Source organism: Anolis sagrei, chromosome 6 (genome assembly GCF_037176765.1).
Source record: "Anolis sagrei isolate rAnoSag1 chromosome 6, rAnoSag1.mat, whole genome shotgun sequence".
NCBI classification, from domain to species: domain Eukaryota; kingdom Metazoa; phylum Chordata; class Lepidosauria; order Squamata; family Dactyloidae; genus Anolis; species Anolis sagrei.
The window spans coordinates 32,088,650-32,106,347 of NC_090026.1; the positions used below are offsets into that span (position 1 = coordinate 32,088,650).

Here is a 17,698-nt window from a genome sequence, read left to right on the forward strand (position 1 = left end):
TCCCCCTGGGCAGACAGAAGACTGGGTGACTTGGAAGGTGCTGAACAGATTGCGCTCTGGTACCACAAGATGCAAAGCCAACCTTAAGAAATGGGCCCACATAGTGGAGTTCACAACATGCAAGTGTGGAGAGGAGCAAACCACAGCTCACTTACTACAATGCTGTCTGAGCCCTGCCACATGCACAATGGCAACACCAGAGGCACTCAAAGTGGACAGCTACTGGTCAAAAGGCATTTAGTATAATGCCAAGTTTTTTAAACTTTGTGTTTTTTTAAATACAGTACAACTGAACCCTCAGTTTGCTTCTGATAAGATTAAAAAACTGGCTCTAATTGCCTGCTGTTTCAAAGAGAGAGCTATGTGAGTAGGAAATTCTGTTTCTTCTTCTTTCTTCTTCTTTCTTCTTCTTGCTTTGGTTCCTTATGTACCGATGTGGTGAGAACGAGCAATGAAAACAGCACAGAGAAAGAAGTGTCTCCAGGACCCAAAGATTCATGGTGTGGTTGAAGCAATGGTACCCTTGCCTTGCCAGATGCCAGCTGAGGCAGATTGCTGACCCTCCCACATGTTCCCCACCCCTCCTTTACAACCTTCCACTTTGCAAAGAAGAATTGAGATCTGAAAGGGGGTTTTGGGTCTCAGAACAGAAAAGGTATTCCTTCTGATTTCAAACTATGATTATGTTGCTTTCTAGAAGCAGACCTTTTCTGGACAACAACACCTTAAATTTCCAATCAGCCTAGCACTATATATGTTGGCTGAGATTTTTATAAGTGCTGTTGTTCAGAAAAGTCAAATTTCCAAGCTCTGCCTACAAGTTATCTTTGCTTTCTTGACCACCATGAAAATTCTTCCTGGTAGCAGAACATGGCAATGAAAACACAGTCTTTGTGACTATCTGAAATCCTCAACCTCTCATACATCCTTCTATCTTAGGGATTCAAGTAGCACTATTTACCTTTTGAAAGCAATGTATGCCACCAGTCCCACAATCACAGCTGCCAAAATCGAGCAGTACACAGGGATAAGATTGTCTGCTGTGCCACCTCGGATTACTGGCTGTGAGCTGCCCATGATTGTGGTTGCTGTGCCAGCCATTGTGCTCCCAGAAACATCCAGGATATCTGGAACACTTGTGACAGGAAATGGGCTTTCTGGATCTGCAAAAATAAAGAAGGAAAATAATGATTAATTGACATGGAAAGCTGGGAAAGTTTTTTTCTTGAAATCCATAAGTTCTGGAGGAGGAGCAGGCAACACCATTGGAACTTACAGTGTAAAAGGTCACCTTTCCAGATTCTGGAAAAAGGTGAGGTTGCATTCAGACAGATGAAAGATTGCATTTCAAAATTAAAGCATCATCTGTGTCTTTCTTATATATGACTATTTGTTTGCATGGTGTTGATGGAACATATTAGTCATATTTAAAAGCCCAGTCTTTTGCAAGTTCAAACATATATTAAAATGCATATACAAAGACAGAGCTTTCCAGTGCAGAAGTACTGTACATCTACAGTGTAATCCTATTGATCCAGTTTAATGAGACTTACTCTTAGAAAAGTGTTTACTAATGCAACCTCATTCATTTTGAAATGATGTGCCTCATTTCTCCCATTTTTAAAACAAAGGCTAAGCAACCCCCTTGCCCTTTTCTAATAATCTGATTGGGATGGGTTCTTTGTTTATCAAATTCTCATTTTCTGGGTAGTGTGCAAGCCCCAACCACCTATGGTGATTCCCCAATTTTTCTGGTAAGTAGGGTATCTCCTTATATGCATATATCTAGTTTTAGGTTTTTGTAGGCTACCTAGAAGTGTCCTAATCATTTGCATACCATTCTGAATGAATGACTAAAAATTCTTTGTAATATTTTTAAAACCCTCTTTTACTGTGCTTAAGTAAGTATAGAGGAATGCTCTCATCCTGAAGTTATGTAAGAAAGAAAGTCAGAACTTGTATTTTAAAGTATCTAAATCACAAAATAAGTAACAGTTCTTTCCTTTGTTGCCAGCTTTTGGCTGTTCAAATGTTGATGAACTATAACTGGAATTCACTTGGGGACCGATGCCTTTTAAGTGAACTTACACATCTGGGAAATAGAATTGAGCAGTTTTGCAGCATCCATATTTAGCTACTTTTATGTTGCTGTGTACGGAATCCAGCAAAGTGACCAATGACAATGGGATCAATGTGTATTGGAACATTGGCTTGAGTGTACCGCTGTTTATCACCACTTTTGATGCAAATGATGAGATTCTTACTGGCACAGAGATACACATTTTTACAATTCACTAATAAGAATTTCTTGGTGCTCCTGTTATGCAGTTAGGTAAATTTACATAACATAGACCATGAAAGAGAATTCCTATCTGGATTTTCACCATGTTCTACCACTGATCGGGTTGATGGAGACTAATCGGAATCCATCTTCAACTACTTCTGAAATGCTATATTCCCTATCATTGTTTTGGTTACCAAACTAAACTTTCATGAAATTCATGTTCTCAGCAAGGTACTTGCTGGGACCGCAACTAAATTAAAAAAATCAGGAATTGTTTCAACAGTATCATGGAACAGAACATAATGAAGATATGCAAAAATACCGGGTCTGAAATCTGTGACTGCCTCACTGGTGTCGGAATCCATTGAGGATGTTGTCGGTGGAATTGTCCATCGTGGATGAAGAGCTGCCAAAAAGACAGGGGAGAACTAAGTATCATCATTACCAAAAGTCCTCGCTGCACTTTTCTTGAAGGTCCCAATTCTCCCCTATGCTGTCCCCGAAATGGACAGAATGGCACAAGAACCATGGTGCCATTTTCAAAGCCATCAATGTTTAATGTGTTTAGTCAGGGTACCTTCCAACATTTTGCAGATAAAAACCAGAACATGTGTGGCCAAGCAACATTACACTGTGGTCAAAATCATGTATCCATGGACAAAAATTTTAATGAAGAAGAATACACTCATTTAGCATTTTAACAGGAACTCTAGGCCCGTTGAGGTGAAGCAGTGAATCCACTCTAAGTTGGATGGCTGCTTCTTCCAAAGCTGCTCCAAGTTGGATGATAAGCTTTATTGATGCCAAACCTCTACCACAGAGTGGACAATACCAAAAGTGCTCTTATATAACCTGGAGTAGTTGCAGGAGGAATAGCTGAAAATTGGAAGTGGATTCACTAACATTTTGCAACAACAACCAGCTATATTTATTTTCCATATTCATATCCCATCTTTCTCACCTCAGAGGGGACTCAAGGCAGCCTTAGAGCAGGCAGCAATTTGATGCCATACACACATATCTCTATATAAATAAAAATGTAATGTTCACTTTTGGGATTAACATAACTCAAAAACCACTGGACAAATTGGCACCAAATTTGGACATGATACACCTATCAGGCCAAGAAGTGACCATCACTCATAAATATGCTGAAAAACACATCAGAAGAGACTTAAAAGGCAACCCCCCCCCCAAAAAAAGCTGCATTACAATGCATGCGCAAAACCACCTATATATACATGAACACACATTTATACAAATATACACAAATATATACACAAACAAAACACATACACACAGACTGGGCCACAGTCTGGGGATGGCTAGTATCAAATAAACAATCACAATTAAAACCAAATAATTAAAACATGAATTATTAAAACATCAATTAAAAACATGCCACCTAAAACATGAGTCTGTTACTCTTTCTGGGCCAAATTACCTGTATGCCAAGAATTTTATGCTTGGTTTCCTAATCTCCCTCCCTCCCATCCATCTTTCTTTCGTTTTAGGCAAAATGCAGGCATGGGAATATATCAGTTATGTGTAGGCTGGAAAGGGTGGGGGTGGTGTTTTCCTAAATTCATAATTCAAATGTACTTTTGTGAGAACACGCCAATATTGTGTTTGGCTTTCTCCTACCATTCTCTGCAACCTCAACCTATCATTCTTTTTCTCCACATTCTTCAGACAGCTGTGAATTTGTGGTTTTGCTTCAGAGAATGAACACTCAAGCTGCAACCAGGTCCTTGCAGCTCATTTTAGTTAAGTAATATTATGAAAGTCAGGGCAAATGTTTGCATTTGTCATCTTAAACCTTGTTTTGTTCTTTTCTGGAAAGCTGAACCAGTCTCTTCTTGATGCCACCTCGCAAATACACATATTTCCTTAATGCTGCTGATCTGATCCATTTCTGCTTAGGTTTATGGAATTTGGCAATGCCTAAGGGAACAGCTGTTCCTTTTGCTTCGCAGGCGGTAGAACTCTGACCTTCTCTACCTGGAGCCCAGTTATATCACAGCAACACTTACTCATCTTCAGGGGATACTATACTGCCATTTATGTCTACTCTAGCAGTCAGAGGTGGAATTCTTGTGGTTTCAAGTTCTCAAGGTGTCCACCAGCTATACCTTTCAACACCAGCCATCATCCACACACCTTTAAGAAAGTGCAGAAAAACTACTAGTATTTACTAGGTCCCAAAGAAAAGAGGGGTTTTCTCCATCTACCACATTGTTTTTTCCTTCTGTCATGAACTACATTTTAAACTACTGAAATTCTAATAATTCTAATAAATATGCTAATAACTAAAATTAAAGATAAAGCTAGAACACATTTTGTAGGAGGTAGAGGACTAGAAAATATTTAATCTCATGGCGAGGAAGATTCACTGGCTCTTTTCTGATGGGTAATAACAAGAAGAAATCTAGGATGACCAACGAAAATGGCAGCAAAGGTTGGCAGAGGAGGAACCTGCAAAGAACCAAAAGTGAGGGGCCAAGCAAATACGTAGTAGTCACTACGGTTACACATACATTTTAGAATTAATGAAGTTTAATGCTGTGCAGAAGTCATTGTTGTTATGTTTGTGTTTAACTGTTAGAGTATGCGTTTGTGTTTGTAACAGTAGCTAAAACTGGAGTCATCTGGTTTGAATCCACAGTGAGCGTTGCCAAGGAGACGAGGCTGGCTAGCTCATGAGAGGGAGAAGTGGGCGGAGCCAAGCAGGAAAAGTTATGTGGTTTTAAAAAAGAGGGGAGAGAGACTTGAAAAGGCCTGAGAGAGAGGCTTGGAAAGGCCAGAGAGAGAGGCTTGTGTGTGAGCGGCTGGTGTTTTTTCAGTCTAGGAGGGCTGAAGAAAGAAACCTGGCCAGATTCTTTAGTCAAAGAAGACTAAAGGAAGCCTAGTTAAGATCCCTAGTTAAGGCAGGACTAGAGATCAGAGATTTGATCGAGGGAAGATCAATTGAAAGGCTATTTATAGTAGTGAAACATTGTTCACTAGAGAGCTTCACCTCAGTGAAAGTTAGCCACAAGCTGTGTTATCTGGAAGAGTGGACTGTATTATAAACCACGTGATATTCAAAGTTCCATAAGTTATTTAACAGCCTGCAACCATAAGCTTTGTACACAATAAACTTGTTATCTTTTGTTGAAAACTGTCTCATCTCAACTAATCTGCGTCTGTGGAGCCAGATCTCATCGGTGGTATCTCAAATACCTCATGTTGGTGGCAGTTACCTTAATTTACAAATAATAATCGGCCTCCTCCGTAATATACTCTTCTACACCATTGAGGCCTGAGGTAAATTCCCTCCATAACATCCACATCTGTACAATTGGTGGCAGCGGTGGGATTAAAAAGTGCTTGAGGTAAAATACCTCCATTATTAGGGCCTGCCGTTGCCAACCTCAGCAACACACAAGCACCTCCTCGCAATTGGTGATAGCAGGGTGGGGATCTTCAAAGAAAAAAATCCCTATACCCTGTCCATCGTTGTGTTCACATCTTCCCAAATGCCACTTTAACAGTCATGGCTCAGTACTATGGAATCATGTGAGTTGTACTTTTAGAAGGCATTTAAAAGGTAAAGGTTTCCCCTTGACATGAAGTATAGTCATGTCTGTGGTACTCTGTGGAGAGTGGTACTCATCTCCATTTCTAAGCCAATAAGCTGGCGTTGTCCGTAGACACCTCCAAGGCCATTTGGCTGGCATGACTGCATGGAGCACCGTTACCTTCCCACAGAAGCAGTACCTATTGATCTACTCACATTGGCATGTTTTCGAAGTGCTAGGTTGGCAGAAGTTGGGCCTAACAGTGGGAGCTCACCATGCTCCCTGGATTCGAATGGCCAACCTTTTGGTCAGCAAGTTCAGCACCTCAGAGGTTGAACCTGCTGCACCACCAGTGGCTCCTTTGCCTTTGGAAAAAAATGCTGGTGTCCCACCAAACTATATATCCCAGAATTCCATGGGATGGAGTCACGGTACTTAAAGTGGTGTCAAATTGCATGAATTCTACAGTACAAATGCAGCCTATGTCTCAGGCATGTGTCAAGTTATATAGAACTTAGGATTTTCACTTTTTTGGACTACCAACTCCCAGAATTCCCTAATCAGCATGGCCAGGTGCTATTTCTGGAAGCTATCATCCAAACAACAGTGTTGTCTACAGATGAATCAAATCCCTGTGTAACAAAAAAAAGTCCAAAATCTGGAACTCCCGCTGCTTTTGAATCAGCCATTTTGCTATCTCTTCAAAAGACATTCATTCTGTGGAAATTCCCAGAGATGAATCATTTTTCTCTCTGGGCCTGATATCAAAGAATCATCTGCTACTTTCTGCAGGTTGCACCACAGTTAAAGAAACAGGATGAGAGTGGATTGTTTGTGTTTGTTTGTAGGCAAACCCAGGGAAATACATATAGTGTGTGTTCCAAGCAAAACAAATGTAGCTATTTATTACAAAAAGATGGGCTTGAGATTTCTTTGCCAAGAGAATAAAGGAAAGTCAGCAAGAAAAAAAGAAGAACACACACTGGGTGGTTTTGTTTTCTCATCTTTGATGCACAAGGAAGAGGAAGAAAAAGGCACTAGGGGAATGGTTGCACTGGGAATGTGGGAGATGCCCTGGTTCCATGTGGACATGTTCAAAGAATAAAAACTGTGGATGGAAACTCTGTAATCATAGCCTTCTTGCACCAGTTATGTGCATCTGGGCCACCTGGCTGGATGAGCTGGGCATGCCATTGGCCACAAGCCTTTGCACATAGTTTTATGTGTGTATGTGTTTGCTTTCAAGTTGACTGTCATGGTGACCCTATTAATTTTATAGGGTTTTCTTAGGCAAAGAATACTCAGAGGAAACATGCTACATTCCTTTGAAATATAGCATGTTTCACCTGGTATTCATTGGCAGTCTCCCATCCAAGTACTAACCAGAATTGGTTCTGCATAGCTTCCAAGATCAGAATGTGATTTAGTGCCATTAGAGTATGTAGATCCTGCACTCCTTTATACAGCTTCACAATCTCTGCTTACTGCAGATGCAAATAGTAGGAAGGAAATCAGAAGACGTTTACTTCTTGGGAGGAGAGCAATGACTGCTCTACATTAAATAGCGAAGAGTTAAGACATCACACTGGCAATGAAGATCTGCATGGTTAAAGCCATAGTATTCCCCATAGGAACCTATGAATGTGAGAGCTGGACTTGAGTGAAGGAAGGCTGAGTGAAGGAAGATAGACGCTTTTGAACTGTGGTGTTGGAGGAAAATTCTGAGAGTGCCTTGGACCACAGGAAGATCAAAACAGTCAATAGGAAGTAATGCCTGGCTGCTAACTGGAGGGAAGGATATTAGACACAAAGATAAAGTACTTTGGCCACATCATGAGAAGACAGGAAAGCTTGGAGAAGACAATGATGCTGGGGAAAATGGAAGGAAAAAGGAAGATGGGACGACCAAGGGCAAGATGGCTGGATGGTATACTTGAAGTGACTGGCTTGACCTTAAAGGAACTGAGGGTGGCCATGGCTGACAGGGGGCTCTGGTGTGGGCTGGTCCATGAGGTCACAAAGAGTTGGAAGCAACTGAACGAATAAACAACAACACAATTTGCTTGTATCTCTGATTTCTTTATCCACTCAAAGGATGAATTAATAGTTGAATTTTCAGAATTAGCATAATCTGCAGCATGATTAGAGATAAAATGTTTCAGCTTTGTATTGTTTTTCCTTGTTCGTAAATTGTGAAGCCCTTGTGGGCTGGGAGACAATAGAGAAATCTGATCAATAGATGATAGGTAGGTAGACAGACAGACAGCAATTAATTCCCTCCGCCAGAGTTTAGAAACATTACTGTCATATTACAAAATGCTGGCTGGGGGGAATTCATTGAGTTGTCAACTCCCCGGTGAACCGAAGTCATAAATCACTCTTCCTGACAGCCTCCAGGTATTTTGGACTACATCTCCAGTCATCCACAGAAAGCATGGCTATTACATAGTGGTACCATGTTTTGACTTGTAAAATGCTAGAGAGGCCACTTACACCACTCAAAAAAAAAAGAGAGCAGAATTCTGCATAGACTTTATATTAGATTAATTAAGGTGTATAAGGTAAAGGTTTCTGCCAACCTAGCAGTTCGAAAACATGCAAATGTGAGTAGATCAATAGGTACCGCTCCGGCGGGAAGGTAACGGCGCTCCATGCAGTCATGCCGGCCACATGACCTTGGAGGTGTCTACGGACAACGCTGGCTCTTCGGCTTAGAAATGGAGATGAGCACCACGCCCCAGAGTCAGACATGACTGGACTTAATGTCAGGGGACTACCTTTTCCTTTACCTATAAGGTAAAGGTAAAGGTAAAGGTAAAGGTAAAGGTTTCCCCTTGACATTAAGTCTAGTCGTGTCCAACTCTGGGGGTGGTGCTCATCTCCATTTCAATGCTGGCATTGTCCAAAGAGCTGGCATTGTCCATAGGCACCTCCAAGTTCATGTGACTAGCATGATTGCATGGAGCATTGTTACATTCCCGCCAAAGCAGCGCCTATTGATCTATTCACATTTACATGTTTTGAAAATGCCAGGTTGACAGAAGCTGGGGCTAACAGCAGGAGCTCACCCTGCTCCCCAGATTCAAATCACCAACCTTTCAATCAGCAAGTTCAGCAGCTTAGCTGTTTAACCCGCTGCATCACCAGGTCCATATTCCAATTAAAAAGTTGGACTACAATTTAGCTAGAAACATGAGGCAATTCACATTAGGGAAAGAAGACTTTGATTAGGCAACCCAGATTTCTCCAGATGCAGCTTCAAAGTCTGTCCTACTCTTCATTCTTAGACTTATTTTCAAACTGGTCTTGGATTGGACTAGTCTAGTAAGCAAGACAGATGATCACTCCAGGACAGTGCTACTGAAGCAATGGTCACTGGACCAGCAAGCCATTATCTTTCTTTCCTGGTGAAATTTGGGTAAAGAAAGAAACATTTTTAGCCAATGAGTACAAATCTGGTCCTGGTCACTGGCACATTGGAAAATACTAAATGACAGTCCTTTAGATTAAATAGCCTGGGAAACATTATGCTAGGACATGCTGGAACATCTTGCTGGTGGTACTCAATAACTGTGATGGTTATGTTTATACTGATGTAACATTTTTTAAAAGAAAACACCTTCTTATTCGTTTTGGGGATTTGTGGCAGGATATAAATAATAATAATAATAATAATAATAATAATAATTATTATTATTATTATTATAGGACCTCGGTGGTGCAGCAGGTTAAACCATTGAGCTGCTGAACTTGCTGACCAAAAGGTTGGTGGTTCAAATCCAGGGATCGGGATGAGCTCCCGCTGTTAGCCCCAGCCCAATCTAGCAGTTCGAAAACATGCAAATGTGAGATTAATAGGTACCACTTCTGCAGGAAGGTAATGGCATTCCATGCAGTCATGCCAACCACATGACCTTGGAGGCATCTATGGACAATGCTGGCTCTTCGGATTAGAAATGGAGATGAGCACCACCCCCCAAAGTTGGCCTAGACTAGACTTAATGTCAGGGGAAAACTTTATGTTTATTATTATTCATTTGTTTTGTGTGACCTTATCTCAAGATATCCTTTTATTCTGTAAATTGAAAAACTTACCAAATTTGCCACCCTCTCTCTTACTCTCTCCCCGATTCTGTCTAGATTGATAGATAGACACATATGATAGATAGAAACTACTCTTTGTGTTCTTCAGGCAGGGCAATGGTAAAAGGCCAAGAGCAAGGTTGAAATAAATGGGAGTTATGAACCAAAAGACACAGGGTTGCTATTGTTGAGAGGCCCTCAAGTTTATGAGGGGTGAGGGGCAGGGTTGCAGCAAGCCGGATATGGACACCACACAAGGGCACACTTTGAAGAGGCAGTGAGAGGATCCAACAGGCAGCACTCTGTTCCTGGGTGAGACAGAAAAACAACAAGTTTGGCTCTTCCTCCCTCTGCCTACTTCTGAGCCTATGTAGGTATTTTGAGGACCAGAATGTGAACTGAGCCCACAGCCCTTCCACAAGGGGGTAAAGGCTCTAAAATGGCAAATGATCAACTGCATGTGACAGAATGTTAAATGTGTTGGTGCTTGCATACTCTCCAACTGTGCCAATTTGGCAGGGACAATCCCATTCAATATTTTGTCATTCCTCTATTTCAGTTCCCTTTAAATTATCCCAGTTATTAGAGTCTTGCGTGGAATTTGTTCCTACCATTTCTACCGTTTCTTTTGTATCTTCAATTTCTTCGGGAGCACAAAAAGGGAAGCCCCCTCCCTGCACAAAAATCTGTTCAACATGAAAGTCTGTGTTCATTTGCAGCCGAACTTGCCTCCTTGCCTTGGAAAGAGAGTGCATGTGTGGTGGGGCGTGCAGGTAGGCCTGGAGCACGCCTGCAGCTGAGCTCCTTTTACTCTAGAGAAAGATGCGCTTGGCTTCAGGCACTGGCAGGTGCATGAGCTTACCGGGCCTGCCTGCACACTAATTCTCTTTCCAGGGAGAGTGCATGTGTGTCATGGCATGCAACCAGGCTTGGAAAGAGTGCATACCTGCCAGTGCCCACATCCGAGCGCCTCTTACTCTAGAATAGAAACAGCAGGTGCCAGGTAAGAAAAACAGAAGCGCACACCGGGAAGAGGAGCCAGTGGGTGAGAAGCCCACCCCATAATGGTCTGATTTTTTGGGGGCCCAAACCAAAAACAACCCTCCCAATTTTGGGAGGCTCCACAAAAACAGATTGGGGCCCCCAACGAAAGCCGGGACACAAAACGGGACAAGGTTTACCCTGAAAGCACAACCCTACAAGTTATTCTCTCATCTTATCTCTTTCTCCTTTGTTCTTAGTTTATTTCACTTACAGAAAGCTGGGTCAAATGTGCAAAAATTTTGTGCACTCAGATAAGCCAGGAAATGGGAGAGCAGCGACTGGAATCATCTCCTTCCTAGTAAGCTCGTACAAAAGCAAATTGCTGCAGCCTCTCCTAAGTTATTTGTTGTTCTTCCTTACTAACTTTTGTCATCTTGATCAAATTCTGATCTTACCTGGTTACATGTAATCTGGTTTTAATCTGTGAAATGTTGGAAAGTATGGTGTTTATTGGTGAGAAAAACAGCAGGGAGAGGACTGGAGTGTTTAAACAGCGAAAGAGCAAGACTTGGAGAGACAGTTTACTGAAGGCTGAAACTATCTTAGAGTGCTGGGTCAAGATGGCACCAGAAATAGACTAAAGGACATGGATAAACAACAATGACAGCTTACGAATAGGGTTTTTTTTTTAATCATGTCAGAAGCGACTTGGGATAACTCCACAAGTTGCTTCTGGTGTAAGAGAGTTGGCAGTCTGCAGAGGATGCCTGGATGTGTTACCATCCTGTGGGAGGCTTCTCTCATGTCCCCGAATGGGAAGCTGGTACTGACAGAAGGGAGCTCACCCTGTCTCACGGATTTGAACCGCCGACCTTCAGGTCAGCTAGCACAAGGGTTTAACCCATTGTGTCACTGTGGCTCCCACAAATAGTGGTGACACATTGCTTTCTTTTAAAACTGCCCATCATTTAACAGCAGTTGTTTGGTACGTTGTGGAGCAAAATCACATTATACCTGGACTCTTCGGCTTCCAGACTGTCACTTCAACTATGCTCCATTTGTAAATTTTTGTATGATATACCCCAATAAACTATGGTTTGTCCTTCCAAAAGGACCCAAACTTTGGAAACACTATCCCACCAACCTTTCATTGCTCTGCGAACTATGGAAAACATTATAATTTTCAATAATTTATTACTGATAAAAATGGTAGCCTGTGGACCAGTGGTACTCCAGAACCATTGGCTGCTGGCCCACATAAGTTTACAAGAAATAAAGCTACCAGTCCCTGGCATATTTTATATTTTTCAATGTTAGCCCCCTCACAGACTGCTGCCATAACAAATCCTTCCCCTTCAGCAGCCAAAATAGGCAGGTTACTGTTGTAATTATTACCTCTACATCTAGCATCAGATGTTGCCGTGCACTCCTTGATTGTGATCTCATCCTCTTCGCACACCGTGCAAGGAAAACAGGGGTCCACATGGTTAGCCTCATCGGAGTAAGTCCCCAAGGGACATTTCTCACACATGGTGTTCTGATTATCCCCGCAAGGGTACATGAGGCCGTAGCCCACCTCGCAGATTTGGCACTCTTGGCATTGATTGGTCTTTTTGTCCCGATAGTAGCCGTAGATACATTTGCAGACCGTGTTGTCTGACTCCACGCAAGGCACCAACATGCTCTCCAGGTCAATGCATTCCTTACAGGGCTTGCATGCCTCTGTGGCACTCACTGTGTCAGAATAGCTAATACCTGCAACATATGAGAAGAACAGAAGTCATTCATAGTCCTGCAAAAAGTTAATTGTGCACTGATTTCTGTGCATCAATCGCAAAGCCTGGAATGGTGAGCTCTTTATTACTATAATCCCCTATGGAGTGTTGCAATTGTTGAAGTTATAGTACAAAAGGTAATGAGTTGCTGTGAGTTTTCTGGGCTGAATGACCATGTTCCAGAGGCATTCTCTCCTGATGTTTCACCCACATCTATGACAGGCATCCTCAGAGGTTGTGAGATCTATTGGAAACTAGGCAGGCAAGGTTTATATATCAGTGAAATGTCCAGTGTGAGAGAAAGAACTCTTGTCTGCTTGAGGCAAGTGTGAATGCTGCAACTGGCTACATTGATTAGCATCCAATGGCCTTGCAGCTTCAAAGCCTGGCTGGGTGCCACCTGGGGGATCCTTTGTTGGGAGGTGTTAGCTGGCCCTGATTTATTCTTGTCTGGAATTTCCCTGTCTTTTGTGTGTCGCTCTTTATTTACTGTCCTGAATTTAGGTCTGTTTAATAAGTGCAACAACAAATCAAATCAATCAATAAATCCATTAAAAATCTGTGATCTGGAAAATTCTTATGAAAAACTGAACCAGTCAAAATCCTCAGCTAGTTGAAACAGGAAGTTGCAGGTCAGAAAAAAAACCCTCAGTTAAGTCACAAAACAACCTTCTGCCCTCCAGAAATGCTGGACTGCAATTCCCATTGTAGGACATATGTGGAAAGCACCAGGTTGGGGAAGGCTGGTCTAGAACACAAGGAAAACACTTCATATGTGGATATAAAAAGCAAATAGTGCAATCTCCTGTCTGTCTCCACAGCAATAAGTCTCACTATGTTCAATGGGATTTTCTGCCAGGTGAGTAGAAATAGAAAAACAGATTCTATTGCACCTATGAGTTTCCAAAAAGGCCTGCCAAGTCTTTGTCTGTAGGGTCCTTTCAGGAAAGCAAAGGCTGCAATATATCCACTCCCTAATTATGTGGTCCTTATTTTTCCCACCCTCATTTCCTCCCCAAATTAAGCAATGCTATGTGACTCCTGAAATGGAAGAGGGAATAGGCCTGTTTAAAGTTTGCATAACGATGCCTGAAGGCAAAATTCACTGGCTATTCATTGCTGTGCAGTTATAATCTGCTCGTAACAATAAAATTGACCTGACTCCTTCACAAAGATCTCATAGGATGAATCACACACCACTGAGTACTATAAAGTGCACTGCAATGCCTAAAGAGGCAATATATTATGATTTAATGGGGAGTTAAACCAGCGGAAGAAGCTATGCGCACAGGCTGACTTCAGGTTAAAACAGTTTATTTCGATTTAGCTTTGGCACCAGTGAGCCTGTCTATGTAGAAAACAGGGCACAGAAGATCTCTTATTTGGTGTGTACTAGAACGAAGGAGGCTGGGAAAGGAGCCATTTCTAAACCCTTTAGAGTGATATGGAAAACGTCTGTGCTGCATGCTTTTCATGGCACAAACCTGAAACTGAAGCAGGAAGAATTCTCCCTTCTCTTCATGCAAGGTGCCATATATAAAGTGCACTTCTTGGAACTTTCTTGAAGACTGACATTTTGGAGGCTCCGTGTATAGCAGTGGTGCCCAGCCTGTGGTCCATGGACCACCAATGGTTCCTAAGAACTAAAATATGGTCCATGGTCTCACTGTTACTACCCCGTTGCAATGAGAGTGACTGGTCTTGCGAAACCCCCTTATAGTCCCGTGGCAATGGGATGTTGGGAGGGGAGGTGCTGACTACCCACGAAAGGTGCAACAACAAGCCTCCTGACTGCTACTTCTCCTCGTCCTCCCTCCCCCTGAGTGGAGTCATTGCAAGTGGTGTTTGGAAGTGGGGATTCCTTGGTGTCTTCATTTTAGGTCTGTTCCAAGGGTTATTTGAGGTGCTGATTCAGAAAATTACACATTAGAAAATTGCACACATAGACCTCATCATAGAATCATAGTTGGAAGAGACCTCATGGGCCATCCAGTCCAACCCCCCACCAAGAAGCAGGAAAATTGCATTCAAACCACCCCTGACAGATGGCCACCCATCCTCTGTATAAAAGCTTCCAAAGAAAGAGCCTCCACCACATTCCACTGCTGAATGGCTCTCAAAGTTAGGAAGATCAAGCAGAATCTCCCTTCTTGTAGTTTGAAGCCATTATTCCGCATCCTAGTCTCCAGGGCAGCAGAAAACATGCTTCCTAATATTCAGGTGGAATCTCCTTTCAACAATAGATTATTAAGTACGGTTTTCAGTAGGCAAGCAGATGGTGACTACTGGATCGCATAGGTTCTGTATCTCAAACTAGAGCTGATGTGGTTTATCCAATACAGTTTTCTGAATCAACACCCCAAATAACCAAACTGAATGTAAAGTTGACCAAAAACAGATTCATAACCCTTTTGGTACTAATGTTGGAGAGTCGTCCCTGGTTAAAGTGGTCCCTGGTCAAAAAATGGTTAGGAACCACTGGTGTGTAGGTTTCTCCAGGACTTTGGGAATTTATTTGTTAAAAAGAACTAATTACAGTTGTTGGCCAGAATCCTCTATCACAGTTTTGATTATTTGCAGACTTGTACTTCCATGCTTGCCTCCCAAATTTGGGCTGCTGTGTGAGCCCTGTACTCAGGAAGTGAGGTTGGCCCCATCTTTGGGAGGTTCCCATGACATGGGCACTGATGACTTCTCCCTCTCTTTCACTTCCTGAGGAGAGGGCATCTGACTTTTCACAGGTGAACCCCATTTTTGGGAACTGAGGGAGGTTAACTCTCACCCCTACTATTCTTCTCATGAAGGGGCTATTACTGGAATGTTCACAGGGTTTGGGGAAAAAAGTTTGGTCACTGCTCTACCTTTGGTTCACCAGGTGTTCTGGACTTCAGCTCCCACAATTCCTAACAGCTGGTAAGCTGGCTGGGATTTCTGGGACTTGAAGTCCAAAACAACTGGAGGACTAAAGGTTGGGAACCAGTGATAGTGACATGTTTGCATTCGCTGGATTTCATATTGTTTTATTTATTTTTGTGAGACATGCTGAGTACTGTCACAGATCTTGGAACACTCACATTTTGGGGGCTGCAACACCTAGAACCACCGAGTTAGCACCCCCATTTTCTATGCTATGTGAGGAATTTCTGGAATTGTAGTTTCAAAAAGCCGCACAACTTCCAAATTCTGCACTATAAACACTGTAAGGAAACACACACACACACACACATATTGATATGGCCATCACACATTTCTGCTGTTACTGCTTCACAATAGACCAGGATGAGGGGGAAGCCATATTTGGGGAAGCATTCAGTTCATCTGTTTTCCATCCATTAGCGAAGGGAAAGGATGATGGTGATGATGTCCAATATAAATACTCAACAGTGATGCCAAAATTCTGACTTTCTGTTGACCCTCCTCTTCATTCCTGCTTCCTTGGTTTCAACTAATCTCTGTAGGGAATTAAATCCTGAATACAAATTGGTCTTCCTGTTCCCTATCTCAAACCATTCTCCACCTTGGAATCCTCTTTGTTTTCATTTCCCAGAAATATTGAATGGAGAAGTGTTCCCCGCTCCCCAGACTGTTGCAGGAATACAATTGCTATTTTCATTAAATAAAAACTAGTAGTCCTTGGGCATTTTTGCTGTCAGGAACATTAATATCCATTGATATCGAGTCATTAAAGAGACGTAATTAAAGCAGATGATTCATCCTCAGGAGTACTTTCTGTACAGTGGAACAGCTGTGGTTCCTTCACTGTCAGAAATCTGATGGTGAGCATAAAAAAGACATTTAGAGATGGATCCTTTAATTCTGTTAAAAGTTTTCACAGCTGAGCTGCTGAACTTGCCGAATGAAAGTTTAGTGGTTTGAATCCAGAGAGTGGGGTGAGCTCCTGCTATTAGCCCCAGGTTCTGCCAACCTAGCAGTTTGAATGTGAGTAAAATAATAGGTACCACTTCTGCAGGAAGGTCACGGCACTCCATACAGTCATGCTGGCCACATGACCTTGGAGGTGTCTACAGACAACACTGGTTCTTCAGCTTAGAAATGGAGATAAGTGCCACTCCCCAGAGTCCGACATGACTAGACTTCATGTTAGGGGAAACCTTTACCTCTACTATATCCCTTCAATCAATTGGATTTGCATATATTTTCACTTGCTACCTACCTATTGATGAAGTGAACTAATTTAGCTGGGACCATCCATTCTTCTTAGACCCATGAAAATGAGGTACAATAAAATGAAATGTTATGGCAAATGTATGGGTTTTTTTGTGTTCTTACCTCATGCCTCCCATAGTAACAAGTGGACACCCATACCATCAGGAAAAAAAAATTAATTATGAAAATAGCTGCATTTCTTCAGTAACCAAAAATCACAGAATCATAGAGTTGGAAGAGACATTGTGGGCCATCCAATCCAACCCCCTGCCAAGAAGCAGGAAATTTGCATTCAAAGCACCCTGACAGATGGCCATCCAGCCTCTGCTTAAAAGCCTCCAAAGAAGGAGCCTCCACCATTCTCCGGAGCAGAGAGTTCCACTTCTGAACAACTCCCACAGTCAGAAAGTTCTTCCTAACATTTGGAAAGTGTCACCCGATCCTTTCCTCTAGAACGGCAACTTTTCTGCATCCATGCCACACAAAAAGTTTCACTTGTGCATATTCAGCGTGCTTCCACACATTCATGCATAAGCAAACATTCTCCCACAAATAAATAGCTCTGGGAAAGGTGCAGAGAAGCCTCGCCTATTACTAAGCAATTTCCAGTAACAAATATATAAGAGGTTTCACACTGGTTTTTTGCCAAGTCAAGCTTTCCTCCTTCCTTCCCTTTTTTCCTTCCTTCATTTCCTGGTTTCCCCTCCTGCATCAGGTGAGGACTTGAACCTTTCTCTGGGGGGGGGGGGGGCTGGTGATATTAACTCTAATCCACCATTGATTTCCTCCACCCGCTTTCAGAGCCGCCCAGCTCCACCCGTCTCCCGCCCAGCACAGCACATTAA

The 17,698-nt window shown here is 42.3% G+C and overlaps 1 protein-coding gene across 1 annotated transcript in view; it reads right to left on the reverse strand.

Moving 5' to 3' along the window:
• The window catches only part of NGFR (nerve growth factor receptor), a 72,036-nt gene that overhangs the window by 6,672 nt on the left and 47,666 nt on the right, over nucleotides 1-17,698 (reverse strand). The window contains exons 3-5 of the mRNA XM_060780841.2: nucleotides 12,307-12,666; nucleotides 2,607-2,690; nucleotides 962-1,163 (exon numbers count right to left, since the gene is read on the reverse strand). Of these exons, the coding sequence (XP_060636824.2) occupies nucleotides 962-1,163; nucleotides 2,607-2,690; nucleotides 12,307-12,666 (646 nt within the window). The remainder of the gene's footprint in view (nucleotides 1-961; nucleotides 1,164-2,606; nucleotides 2,691-12,306; nucleotides 12,667-17,698) is intronic.